The following is a 13858-nucleotide window of genomic DNA, read 5'->3' as shown; positions in this document are numbered from 1 at the left end:
GGTAATAATCGACGGTTGGGCCTCGTACACCAAGTTTATAGTGGCAGACATTGTGGATGAAGTCATCATCGGCGTGGATTTCTTCTTGGCCAAGGCATGAAGATTGACCTCCAGAGAATGATCCTGACAGATCGTCACAGGAAAGTGCCACTTAGACGGTTAGTCTTAGAGGAAGTGTCGACAATTCCACCGGAAACGGAAGCGGTTAGTTGGGCGGAGGTTGGCAGTGACGGAGACGGAGTGGTTTCATCAGGAGGAGGAAGCGGTTCACTGATACAGGAAAAGCGTGACGGTTCCGCTAGCTCAGTGAAGAAGAGGTCGCAACAAGGAAGTGGTCATGGCGAGCCAGGCAGTGTTTCCGGCAGGAGGAAAGCCACTGAACCACGTTGCAATGGTGATACGCCGGTGGCCGGAAATGGAAGCGGCTGTGGTAGCAGTAGGCGCGCTTTGAAGTGTCCTGAAAAAGGTGGTCGGCAAAAGCGAGCAGTTAAGCCGGAAGCCAAGGGTGAGATTATACATGTCCGGTCAATGAAGTTAGCATCGGCGGAAGAGCGAGATACGAAACGACGGCGGAAGCTTCAGCGTAAGGATCCGGATGTAGCAAGATGTGCTAAAGGCAGTGCAGCGCGAAGGCGGGAGTCAGGGTGTCAGGGACAGATGATCCGGCATAGATCCGAAAAGGGTGCCCACGAGAAGAGACATGGTCTGGTCACCACCAGTGGCCGGCAGAAGCACGACCATGTGAGATGGTGCACTCCCGGAGATAAGCCGGAAGCAATGTCCAGTAACGCACTGTTGTTGTACATGTCGCAGCAGAAGAAAAGCTTTACCTCCAAGCAAAGACTTGACTGGAAAGATCCGTTGAAGATTGACAAACGGCTGAAGGACGCAGTGCATCAAATCCAGACAATGGGGAGACCGAGGACCAAGATGAAAGTGGTCCACTTGGAAAGACTTGCAGCGGTTGGAGCGGCAAGTGTGTCTGATCGGGACGATCAGACTTAGGTGGAGGGCAGTGTGGCGAATACTGCGGCAACACAAAGCGAACAACGAGAAATAGGCAGAATGTTCGAAGAATGACGTAGAATGTTCCACAAAGAGAAACGTCAAGTTGGATGAACACTGCGAACAGCGAGAGAAAGAGAATGAGCGATAAACTTCAGAATGTTCTAGAGTTGCCATAAGTGCCAGCGCAGGTATATAAGGGCGCTGCCACAGCGAGGTGAGTTAGTTACAAGACAACAAGCTACAAGTAAAGTGAGCAGAGAAGTGAGTTGCCAATAAGCAAGATATAAGTTTAATTTTGTTACCAAGTTTAGTTAAGTGCTGTTATTGCTTTAACAAGTATTGTAAAGTGTTTTTACTGTATTAGCGAGTATTGTAAATTGTTTGTTGTACAATAAAGTTAATTGTACTACAATTTGGTCATCGTTAGCATTTATTTAACAATCCAGCGATACGAACCGAGAGATTTGGGTAATCCGGACGAGGGTTCAAGGATAATCGTAACAATATTTTTGTATATTACAAATGNAATTATTATTTAATTTTATTTATATAAAACTCATTTGGAAGGTATTTTCAGTGTCAAGAGTATGCATACGCAGATGTTTCGATGATTTTTATTTATTTACACTATTATTGCGCATTGTTGGTGCTGGCTGTATATTCCAAATGGGTTCAATGGAAAAACAGTGCCGATTTTTTTATGAAGAGTGATGCACTCGAATATACTTACATATATGTACATATTTATGTATATTACAAATACATATGTATATCTATGTAGATAACATATAGTCTAGTAATAGGAAATAAAATAAATAAATTGTCTACAAATCAGAATTTTGTTTATATTATGAAATTGCTTTTGAAGGTATGGATCTTACAAAATTTATGTTAGCCTATTAATATATACATACAGTTGTCCACAAAATAATAGCAGTACGATATCTTGACCACTTTTGACTATTTGTCTTTTGTTTATTTAATGCTTAATATTTTTTTTGTAAAAGTCTTGCTGGTTATACAACAAACACCATATAAATTAATATTTCAAACTTTGTACAAAAATTATAAGTATACCAAAATTTCAAACTTTTTAATCAGAATCTTTAGAAAAAATTTTGGTATAGAGTTTTGTAGCCTTTAAGATATAGTGTATGAGGTGTAAGTTTCAAGTCGCTAAAAAATCTGATTAAAAAGTTTGAAATTTTGGTGAAACTTTGTATACTTCTTATAATTTTTGTACAAAGTTTGAAATATTATTTTATATGGTGTTTGTTGTATAACCAGCTAGACTTTTATTAAAAAAATAATAAGCATTATATAAACAAAATAAACTAAAAACTACTGTACATATCATACACTGGTGGCCGGATAATTAGAAACGATCTATTTGTAAATATTCACCATCATTGCGAGAGTCGTGTCGAATGCCAGTCATTTTTCGAGAGTGGAATCGTATCGAAAATTGCACGTCGTTGCCTAAAATTTCCACTCGACTAGTGTATTAAAACGGAAAAACTTGGCAGCACTGTATAGTTTTCGACGATTTTGGTCGTTTACTTATTTCATTACGACAATAGACAATGCTACTGTTGTCGAGTCGTACAATTTAGCATAATTTACGACCTACGCAATGAGGCNTTTTTGTACAAAGTTTGAAATATTATTTTATATGGTGTTTGTTGTATAACCAGCTAGACTTTTATTAAAAAAATAATAAGCATTAAATAAACAAAATAAACTAAAAACTACTGTACATATACACTGGTGGCCGGATAATTAGAAACGATTTTATTTTTCAAGTTTTGACCATCTATTTGTAAATATTATTTTTAATTTATTTTTTTAGGAAAATATAGTGCATACTACAACGAAAATCAAATAACTCAAAGCTTTAAACTTTGTATAAGATTTATAATAATTCGACGAAGTTCGAAAAATGGACATAAAAATTTCAAACTTTTTATGTGGAACTTTTAGAAATGATTCGGGTATGCAGTTTTATAGCCCATTCATCTTTAGTATAATATTGTGCAAGACTATGTTAAGCGATTTCTTCCATACAAAGTGTATTCAACATTTTTTTTGTATGAGAGAAAATGAGCAACACCGCTAACAAAAAAAAAATCTCAAAAATCAACGAGCTAATTCAAACTTGCACAATATTATACTAAAGATGAATGGGCTATAAAACTGCATACCCGAATTATTTCTAAAAGTTCCAAATAAAAAGTTTGAAATTTTGATTACCATTTTTCGAACTTCGTCGAATTATTATAAATCTTNATAGATGGTCAAAACTTGAAAAATAAAATCGTTTCTAATTATCCGGCCACCAGTGTATATGGTACGAATACCAACCGAACCCGAATTCGAATATTAATACAGTAACTGGCACTCCTGGTATTCCTTTATAAACTGAAAAAAAAGAATAATTTACTTTATTTATCCGTGGCTTAATGAGCTGACTTATGTATAAACTAACCTTGCAAAATAGTCTCTGATTAAACTCGACCTCATAAAAGAGACTCCTGGCGTTTCGGTCGTGGATTCATCTGCCTCCATTGCATTTTCAGTGGACTCTTCAGCAGTAAAATTCTCTTCTTCGGATGGATCCGCATCTCTATTTTGCCGCGCGATGTTATGTAAAACACCGCAGGCTACAATAACTGCCATAACGGTATTTTGCGAAACTCTTAATCCTGCGGAAAGCACTGGAAAGCGACGCTTCCACACGCCAAAGCACCTCTCTACGCAATTTCTGGTTCTGATTTGAGACTCGTTATACAACCGTTCCGCAGCAGTGTTAGGATGTAAAAGCGGCGTCATCATGTATCTACTGACACCATACCCACTATCGCCTAGTATAAAGCAATCCTTGAATTGATTTAGCTCAAAACGATGCTTAATACGGCTATTATTAAAAATGTTGGCATCATGTGCGGAGCCAGGCCATCGACATACAAGATCAGTTATCTCCAGATTTGCATTGCAGACTGCTTGTACATTATACGAAAAGTACCCTTTCCGATTTCGGAATATTTCGGCGTTTACTCCACCAGGCGATTGGATCTTTACATGGGTGCAGTCTATACATCCAACGACTTTTGGGAAATTTGCAATCCGATGAAAACTACGATTAACAATTTCCAATTCTGCACTGCTTTTTGGCATTTTAATATACTCTCTCGAAAGTTCTGCAATTGCATAGGAGACTCTTTTGACTACTCGGCTTGCAGTGGACGTACTCACTCCACAGAAATCAGCCACTGTAATTAAAAAGCTTCCTGATGCATAGAAGCGCAACGCTAGCAATAACATTTCCAATGGGCTCAGTGCGTGGTTTCTGTAAAACGAATTTTATTAATACAAACGATGCTATTTTTAATATAAATATGTAAACCATATATCCACAAACCTTTGAGTGTAATTTCGAATTTTTCTTTGAATTTTTTCAAAAATATACAGAGCACTTTTTTTTGAAAGACGAAACCTTTTTACAAATGTATACTCGTCATATTCCTCAAAGAAATTTGCTTTCGCTCCATATGTTCGCGGTTTTCTTATAACGCGCATCGAATCCAAATTGGAAATAATAGAAAGCCCAATTATATGTTCCATAATTATAAAAATGTGCGTGTAAATAACAATAAATTAATTTTTGATATTTTTGACAGCTGTCAGATGTCACTTTTTGATCGGTTAGCAGCTAACCGGTGGCCATCGCCTGGTAAACTTAATCGGTTGTTAACCGACGAATTTGTGCTAATCGGGCATTGAAAAAACGCTTTTTCACCAAAACACCGATTAACCCCCGTTTATGCACTAATCAGTCTTTAAGAAACCGGCCCTTAAAGTAAATTTGTGCATAACATTTAGATATCTACTATTTGTATGTTTCACAGCATGCTTTCGATAAACATCGACTTCACATCACTGCGGTTGTTCTGGCTGTTTCACACAATTAACAAGAAAATTATACCTTATTGTTTTGCATAATCATGCAATGAAAATAAAAATTACATAAACCGATGATCAACCTTGACATTATTTAATAAAAATGTAATTTTTCCAAAATATCGTAGAGAAAAATCGATACATTTTCACACTCGTTTTGTTATATCGTAAACCAAGTCCAAACTACTTGGTAGAAGTCTGAAATGCGACTATGAATAGGGGTAAATTTTAGGTTGGTACTTAAATTTAAGTTGCAACTTTGTTAGTTCCGACTTAGTTGCTGGACTATGAATACGCGTCAATAATATTTATACTTTCATCTACATTGCTTTTAATGTATGTTTTCACGAGTAGTTGCAGTTTTAATCAATTGTCTCTGGCAGAAAATACACGCTAAAATTAAATAATTTCACAATTTCTACCCTATCACCATATATGTAATACTCCTATATTGGCAGTAAGAGCTAGTACCGTCCGAAAACACTACAGTACAGATATATCAATAAACACGTACGAAAGAAAAGGAACACATACGTTTATAAATAAACATGTACACGTCACATTTACAAAAACGGCACTCAAGTACACAATACATTGACAAAAACAGTACTAGACTGTCTCGCTTTGATTTCGGAATGCTTACACATTGAGATGTTAGCTTAATACCAATATAGAAGTATTACATATGTATATGCCTATCAATAATATAATGGATTGGCGCTTACGCAAATGTTAGTGTTTGGCCGAGCTTCTCCTCCGACTTGTGGTGTGTGCATTGATGTTGTCACACAAAGCGGAGGGACCTACAGTTTTACGCCGACTCCGAACGGCGATTGTATTTTTATGAGAAGCTGTTTTTCATGGCAGAAATACGGAGATTTTCCATTGCCTGCCGAGGGACGACCGCTGCTAAGAAAAAACCTTTTTCTAATTTTTTGGGATGTTGCTTTGACTAGGGCTTGAACCCAGGTGCTGATGAGTGAAAGAGCGCACTGCTTACCACTACACCACAGCGGCTACCCTAGGTATATATTTTGATGAAATGGGATCAATTACTGAAGAATATATAAACTCCGATCAAATTATAGTACTGAATGCTTGACAAACAATTATTTAAATCAAATGATCAATAGTGAACGGAAATTTTATGTAACACAAAGTACGTTGTACATTAATTTGATACATATGGAAAAAGACCTTAGTATTCAATGAAATGTTGGGGTTTCTGATAATAAAAATAAAAATTCTTGAAAGATCTATACGCATTTGTCGCAAAAAACCAATTCAAAACGTTAACTATTTGTCTTAATATTTTAATATGTTTTCCAAATTTGCGTCAATTTGATACAAACGATGGATGCGGGTTAAACCTTCCGATCGGGCGTTTAAACTGAGTTAAAACCACGGCCGTGCACTGAAAAACTGGCCCTAAATAATTTCTAACTTTCTAACATACTATACGTTTAAATTTTAACGTAATATGATTAATTACTGAAGAATATATAAACTCTGATCAAACTTCACTACTGAATGCTTGACAAAATATATTTAAAACAATAGATCAAAAGTGAACGCTCTCGGATCGAATTTTGGAGCACGATCAAACTTGATTACTGCATGCTTGACAAACTATATTGAAATCAAAAGATCAATAGTGAACGCTCTCGGATCGAATTTTGCAACACGTTATTAAATATTATGCATATTAAGACTAAATAATTTCTCACCTATTATAGGCTTATGTTTTAATATAATATTAATAACCACTGAAGAATGTATTAATTCCGATCAAACTATAGTAATAAATGTTTGACTAACAACTATTTAAATCACTTAACGCGCTCGGAGCGAATTTTGGAACACTTTCTAAAAACTTACAAAAGCAGTATACTATTTGGTCGAGATATCACGTTTTCCTTTATTAAAGGCTGGCTTCTTAACACCCAAAGTAGGCGACGTTTGTGGCTTATATTGTCAAACCATGAATTCGTGTATATAAGAACCAGAAACTCTGCCAAGACGAAATAGAACATTAGTTTGGTCGAATTAGAAGGGGCGGTGGATTAAATCCAAGAACAACTCCGTGCATGTTCTCAGATCTTTTTAGGTAATACTGGGTCTAAGACACGTTAATTGCAAACCTTTGCCTAGCGCCGAATGAGAATTTTTTGCGTTTCGCACCCTCGAAATGGTGCGTAATGATCATCTGGTTCAAGACACTTACTGGCAAACCCTGCAAAGTTTGCCCAGACCTAACAGAAATCACGATATTGGAAATGGCTTTATTTGAAAAAATTAGTGGAAAAATTGCAGCAGTAACTCTAATCCCGATATTTTAAAAGCATCATATATTTATATTTCATTTCGATATTTCATTAGAATCAGAACATATTTTTCTTTAAGAATTTTCAATAAAGAGGCATGTACATTCCAAACATGCTAAATTTCTATGTAAGTATTTAGCACAGGTAGTATGTATTCCTCGACTCCGGAATTTCATCTTATTCAGTTGGAAGTTTTTATTTAAAATCTTGAAATATGTATCTTGATATTCTTTTTTTTAGTAGAATACGTACTAATTTGTTTAGCCTATTTTAAAAAAAGGGAGGACAGTCGGGTCTACGTAACCGGAACGACCGGAATGAGCATTGAAGTCGGTTGTATTTTTGGCATAAAATTACTTATTTTTGAGATACAGTTTCGCTACTCTTTAGATTTTTCTAGACATATTTACTTGTTCAGATTTCTCGGGATTTCTGTTATTCATTATTTTTCTTAATAGTCATTTACAGGTTTAGGAGTTACAGTGGGTGCTTTAAGATTCATTTTGTAAATATGTACATATAAAAACAATTGCGATACCATATTTTATTTTAAATTATGAATTTATTTACTCCTGCAATTTTTTATATTTAATAGTATTGAGAACATTTTTTGGTTTTGTTGTATTCCTTTATTGCATGCCTTAAATTTTTTTACTTTAAGATATAATCAACAATTTTTATTGAGCTCGAGGCCGTGTTTTAATGAAAACTTATTGTGGAAAAGCAACAATAATTTAAAAAAATGTTATAAGGCCATAAAATAACAAAAACAAATAACTTAAGGACGAGCACACCTAAAAGTTAAACATTCTAATAATAGAAATATTAACAAAAACCAACAACCACATGTTCAAGTGAATTGCAGCGGAATAGCTACGCTTGGTTGTAGTTATTTAGTAAATATTCACCATCATTGCGAGAGTCGTGTCGAATGCCAGTCGTTTTTCGAGAGTGGAATCGTATCGAAAATTGCACGTCGTTGCCTAAAATTTCCACTCGACTAGTGTATTAAAACGGAAAAACTTGGCAGCACTGTATAGTTTTCGACGATTTTGGTCGTTTACTTATTTCATAATTTNTACTGTATTAATATTCGAATTCGGGTTCGGTTGGTATTCGTACCATATACACTGGTGGCCGGATAATTAGAAACGATTTTCTTTTTCAAGTTTTGACCATCTATTTGTAAATATTATTTTTAATTTATTTTTTTAGGAAAATATAGTGCATACTACAACGAAAATCAAATAACTCAAAGCTTTAAACTTTGTATAAGATTTATAATAATTCGACGAAGTTCGAAAAATGGACATCATTCACATCATTCGGGTATGCAGTTTTATAGCCCATTCATCTTCTTCGATTTCTTCCATACAAAGTGTGTTCAACATTTTTTTTGTATGAGAGAAAATGAGCAACACCGCTAACAAAAAAAATTCTCAAAAATCAACGAGATTTTTGAGCTAATTCAAACTTGCACAATATTATACTAAAGATGAATGGGCTATAAAACTGCATACCCGAATTATTTCTAAAAGTTCCAAATAAAAAGTTTGAAATTTTGATTACCATTTTTCGAACTTCGTCGAATTATTATAAATCTTATACAAAGTTTAAANAAAATCGTTTCTAATTATCCGGCCACCAGTGTATATGGTACGAATACCAACCGAACCCGAATTCGAATATTAATACAGTAACTGGCACTCCTAGTATTCCTTTATAAACTGAAAAAAAAGAATAATTTACTTTATTTATCCGTGGCTTAATGAGCTGACTTATGTATAAACTAACCTTGCAAAATAGTCTCTGATTAAACTCGACCTCATAAAAGAGACTCCTGGCGTTTCGGTCGTGGATTCATCTGCCTCCATTGCATTTTCAGTGGACTCTTCAGCAGTAAAATTCTCTTCTTCGGATGGATCCGCATCTCTATTTTGCCGCGCGATGTTATGTAAAACACCGCAGGCTACAATAACTGCCATAACGGTATTTTGCGAAACTCTTAATCCTGCGGAAAGCACTGGAAAGCGACGCTTCCACACGCCAAAGCACCTCTCTACGCAATTTCTGGTTCTGATTTGAGACTCGTTATACAACCGTTCCGCAGCAGTGTTAGGATGTAAAAGCGGCGTCATCATGTATCTACTGACACCATACCCACTATCGCCTAGTATAAAGCAATCCTTGAATTGATTTAGCTCAAAACGATGCTTAATACGGCTATTATTAAAAATGTTGGCATCATGTGCGGAGCCAGGCCATCGACATACAAGATCAGTTATCTCCAGATTTGCATTGCAGACTGCTTGTACATTATACGAAAAGTACCCTTTCCGATTTCGGAATATTTCGGCGTTTACTCCACCAGGCGATTGGATCTTTACATGGGTGCAGTCTATACATCCAACGACTTTTGGGAAATTTGCAATCCGATGAAAACTACGATTAACAATTTCCAATTCTGCACTTTTTTTTTGCATTTTAATATACTCTCTCGAAAGTTCTGCAATTGCATAGGAGACTCTTTTGACTACTCGGCTTGCAGTGGACGTACTCACTCCACAGAAATCAGCCACTGTAATTAAAAAGCTTCCTGATGCATAGAAGCGCAACGCTAGCAATTACATTTCCAATGGGCTCAGTGCGTGGTTTCTGTAAAACGAATTTTATTAATACAAACGATGCTATTTTTAATATACATATGTAAAGCATATTTCCACAATCCTTTGAGTGTAATTTCGAATTTTTCTTTGAATTTTTTCAAAAATATACAGAGCACTTTTTTTTGAAAGACGAAACCTTTTTACAAATGTATACTCGTCATATTCCTCAAAGAAATTTGCTTTCGCTCCATATGTTCGCGGTTTTCTTATAACGCGCATCGAATCCAAATTGGAAATAATAGAAAGCCCAATTATATGTTCCATAATTATAAAAATGTGCGTGTAAATAACAATAAATTAATTTTTGATGTTTTTTACAGCTGTCAGATGTCACTTTTTGATCGGTTAGCAGCTAACCGGTGGCCATCGCCTGGTAAACTTAATCGGTTGTTAACCGACGAATTTGTGCTAATCGGGCATTGAAAAAACGCTTTTTCACCAAAACACCGATTAACCCCCGTTTATGCACTAATCAGTCTTTAAGAAACCGGCTTTTAAAGTAAATTTGTGCATAACATTTAGATATCTACTATTTGTATGTTTCACAGCATGCTTTCGATAAACATCGACTTCACATCACTGCGGTTGTTCTGGCTGTTTCACACAATTAACAAGAAAATTATACCTTATTGTTTTGCATAATCATGCAATGAAAATAAAAATTACATAAACCGATGATCAACCTTGACATTATTTAATAAAAATGTAATTTTTCCAAAATATCGTAGAGAAAAATCGATACATTTTCACACTCGTTTTGTTATATCGTAAACCAAGTCCAAACTACTTGGTAGAAGTCTGAAATGCGACTATGAATAGGGGTAAATTTTAGGTTGGTACTTAAATTTAAGTTGCAACTTTGTTAGTTCCGACTTAGTTGCTGGACTATGAATACGCGTCAATAATATTTATACTTTCATCTACATTGCTTTTAATGTATGTTTTCACGAGTAGTTGCAGTTTTAATCAATTGTCTCTGGCAGAAAATACACGCTAAAATTAAATAATTTCACAATTTCTACCCTATCACCATATATGTAATACTCCTATATTGGCAGTAAGAGCTAGTACCGTCCGAAAACACTACAGTACAGATATATCAATAAACACGTACGAAAGAAAAGGAACACATACGTTTATAAATAAACATGTACACGACACATTTACAAAAACGGCACTCAAGTACACAATACATTGACAAAAACAGTACTAGACTGTCTCGCTTTGATTTCGGAATGCTTACACATTGAGATGTTAGCTTACTACCAATATAGAAGTATTACATATGTATATGCCTATCAATAATATAATGGATTGGCGCTTACGCAAATGTTAGTGTTTGGCCGAGCTTCTCCTCCGACTTGTGGTGTGTGCATTGATGTTGTCACACAAAGCGGAGGGACCTACAGTTTTACGCCGACTCCGAACGGCGATTATATTTTTATGAGAAGCTGGTTTTCATGGCAGAAATACGGAGATTTTCCATTGCCTGCCGAGGGACGACCGCTGCTAAGAAAAAACATTTTTCTAATTTTTTGGGATGTTGCTTTGACTAGGGCTTGAACCCAGGTGCAGATGAGTGAAAGAGCGCACTGCTTACCACTACACCACAGCGGCTACCCTAGGTATATATTTTGATGAAATGGGATCAATTACTGAAGAATATATAAACTCCGATCAAATTATAGTACTGAATGCTTGACAAACAATTATTTAAATCAAATGATCAATAGTGAATGCACTCGGAGCGAATTTTGGAACACGACATAAAATATTATGCATATTAAGACCAAGGGCCAGTTTTCAGTGCCAGTTCAAACTGGATTAAGTAAACTTAGTTTAAATTGAACAGCTCGCTGGCATTTGATTGCCTGATATTTGCTCAACCCGCATCCAACGGAAATTTTATGTAACACAAAGTACGTTGTACATTAATTTGATACATATGGAAAAAGACCTTAGTATTCAATGAAATGTTGGGGTTTCTGATAATAAAAATAAAAATTCTTGAAAGATCTATACGCATTTGTCGCAAAAAACCAATTCAAAACGTTAACTATTTGTCTTAATATTTTAATATGTTTTCCAAATTTGCGTCAATTTGATACAAACGATGGATGCGGGTTAAACCTTCCGATCGGGCGTTTAAACTGAGTTAAAACCACGGCCGTGCACTGAAAAACTGGCCCTAAATAATTTCTAACTTTCTACCATACTATACGTTTAAATTTTAACGTAATATGATTAATTACTGAAGAATATATAAACTCTGATCAAACTTCACTACTGAATGCTTGACAAAATATATTTAAAACAATAGATCAAAAGTGAACGCTCTCGGATCGAATTTTGGAGCACGATCAAACTTGATTACTGCATGCTTGACAAACTATATTGAAATCAAAAGATCAATAGTGAACGCTCTCGGATCGAGTTTTGGAACACGTTATTAAATATTATGCATATTAAGACTAAATAATTTCTCACCTATTATAGGCTTATGTTTTAATATAATATTAATAACCACTGAAGAATATATTAATTCCGATCAAACTATAGTAATAAATGTTTGACTAACAACTATTTAAATCACTTAACGCGCTCGGAGCGAATTTTGGAACACTTTCTAAAAACTTACAAAAGCAGTATACTATTTGGTCGAGATATCACGTTTTCCTTTATTAAAGGCTGGTTTCTTAACACCCAAAGTAGGCGACGTTTGTGGCTTATATTGTCAAACCATGAATTCGTGTATATAAGAACCAGAAACTCTGCCAAGACGAAATAGAACATTAGTTTGGTCGAATTAGAAGGGGCGGTGGATTAAATCCAAGAACAACTCCGTGCATGTTCTCAGATCTTTTTAGGTAATCCTGGGTCTAAGACACGTTAATTGCAAACCTTTGCCTAGCGCCGAATGAGAATTTTTTTGCGTTTCGCACCCTCGAAATGGTGCGTAATGGTCATCTGGTTCAAGACACTTACTGGCAAACCCTGCAAAGTTTGCCCAGACCTAACAGAAATCACGATATTGGAAATGGCTTTATTTGAAAAAATTAGTGGAAATATTGCAGCAGTAACTCTAATCCCGATATTTTAAAAGAATCATATATTTATATTTCATTTCGATATATCATAAGAATCAGAACATATTTTTCTTTAAGAATTTTCAATAAAGAGGCATGTACATTTCAAACATGCTAAATTTCTATGTAAGTATTTAGCACAGGTAGTATGTATTCCTCGACTCCGGAATTTCATCTTCTTCAGTTGGAAGTTTTTTATTTAAAATCTTGAAATATGTATCTTGATATTCTTCTTTTTAGTAGAATACGTACTAATTTGTTTAGCCTATTTTAAAAAAAGGGAGGACAGTCGGGTCTACGTAACCGGAACGACCGGAATGAGCATTGAAGTCGGTTGTATTTTTGGCATAAAATTACTTATTTTTGAGATACAGTTTCGCTACTCTTTAGATTTTTCTAGACATATTTACTTGTTCAGATTTCTCGGGATTTCTGTTATTCATTATTTTTCTTAATAGTCATTTACAGGTTTAGGAGTTACAGTGGGTGCTTTAAGATTCATTTTGTAAATATGTACATATAAAAACAATTGCGATACCATATTTTATTTTAAATTATGAATTTATTTACTCCTGCAATTTTTTATATTTAATAGTATTGAGAACATTTTTTGGTTTTGTTGTATTCCTTTATTGCATGCCTTAAATTTTTTTACTTTAAGATATAATCAACAATTTTTATTGAGCTCGAGGCCGTGTTTTAATGAAAACTTATTGTGGAAAAGCAACAATAATTTAAAAAAATGTTATAAGGCCATAAAATAACAAAAACAAATAACTTAAGGACGAGCACACCTAAAAGTTAAACATTCTAATAA

The 13858-nt window shown here is 35.0% G+C and overlaps 2 protein-coding genes across 2 annotated transcripts; both read right to left on the bottom strand.

Annotated features, from left to right (window-relative positions):
* Window positions 1-3419: 3419 nt before the first annotated feature.
* Window positions 3420-4794, bottom strand: LOC108360360 (putative nuclease HARBI1). The gene is made up of 3 exons (XM_017612613.1): window positions 4427-4794; window positions 3494-4354; window positions 3420-3426 (listed from the first exon to the last, which is right to left on the bottom strand). The coding sequence occupies exons 1-3, from the start codon at window positions 4627-4629 to the stop codon at window positions 3420-3422; spliced, it is 1071 nt and encodes a 356-aa protein (XP_017468102.1). The 5' UTR covers window positions 4630-4794.
* Window positions 4795-8964: 4170 nt separating this feature from the next.
* Window positions 8965-9943, bottom strand: LOC108360365 (putative nuclease HARBI1). Its single transcript, XM_017612617.1, has 2 exons — window positions 9084-9943; window positions 8965-9016 (listed from the first exon to the last, which is right to left on the bottom strand). Exons 1-2 carry the CDS (start codon window positions 9770-9772, stop codon window positions 9010-9012), a joined length of 696 nt encoding a protein of 231 aa, XP_017468106.1. The 5' UTR covers window positions 9773-9943; the 3' UTR covers window positions 8965-9009.
* Between the last annotated feature and the right edge of the window lie 3915 nt (window positions 9944-13858).

The sequence above is a fragment of the Rhagoletis zephyria genome, unplaced genomic scaffold (assembly GCF_001687245.7).
Source record: "Rhagoletis zephyria isolate East Lansing unplaced genomic scaffold, Rhagoletis_zephyria_1.1 Rzeph_scaffold_00560, whole genome shotgun sequence".
NCBI lineage: Eukaryota > Metazoa > Arthropoda > Insecta > Diptera > Tephritidae > Rhagoletis > Rhagoletis zephyria.
Note: the sequence above shows the minus strand (reverse complement) of the source record. Positions and strands in the feature narration are given on the sequence as shown.

What these genes read in the sequence shown, in the direction of transcription:
- LOC108360365 (XM_017612617.1), bottom strand. Translation starts at nt 9,772, where the DNA reads ATGCAAAAAAAAAGTGCAGAATTGGAAATTGTTAATCGTAGTTTTCAT.
- LOC108360360 (XM_017612613.1), bottom strand. Translation starts at nt 4,629, where the DNA reads ATGGAACATATAATTGGGCTTTCTATTATTTCCAATTTGGATTCGATG. An exon ending in ATTCGAAATTACACTCAAAG is followed by an intron (nt 4,355 to 4,426) that starts GTTTGTGGATAT and finishes TTCGTTTTACAG; the next exon opens with AAACCACGCACTGAGCCCAT.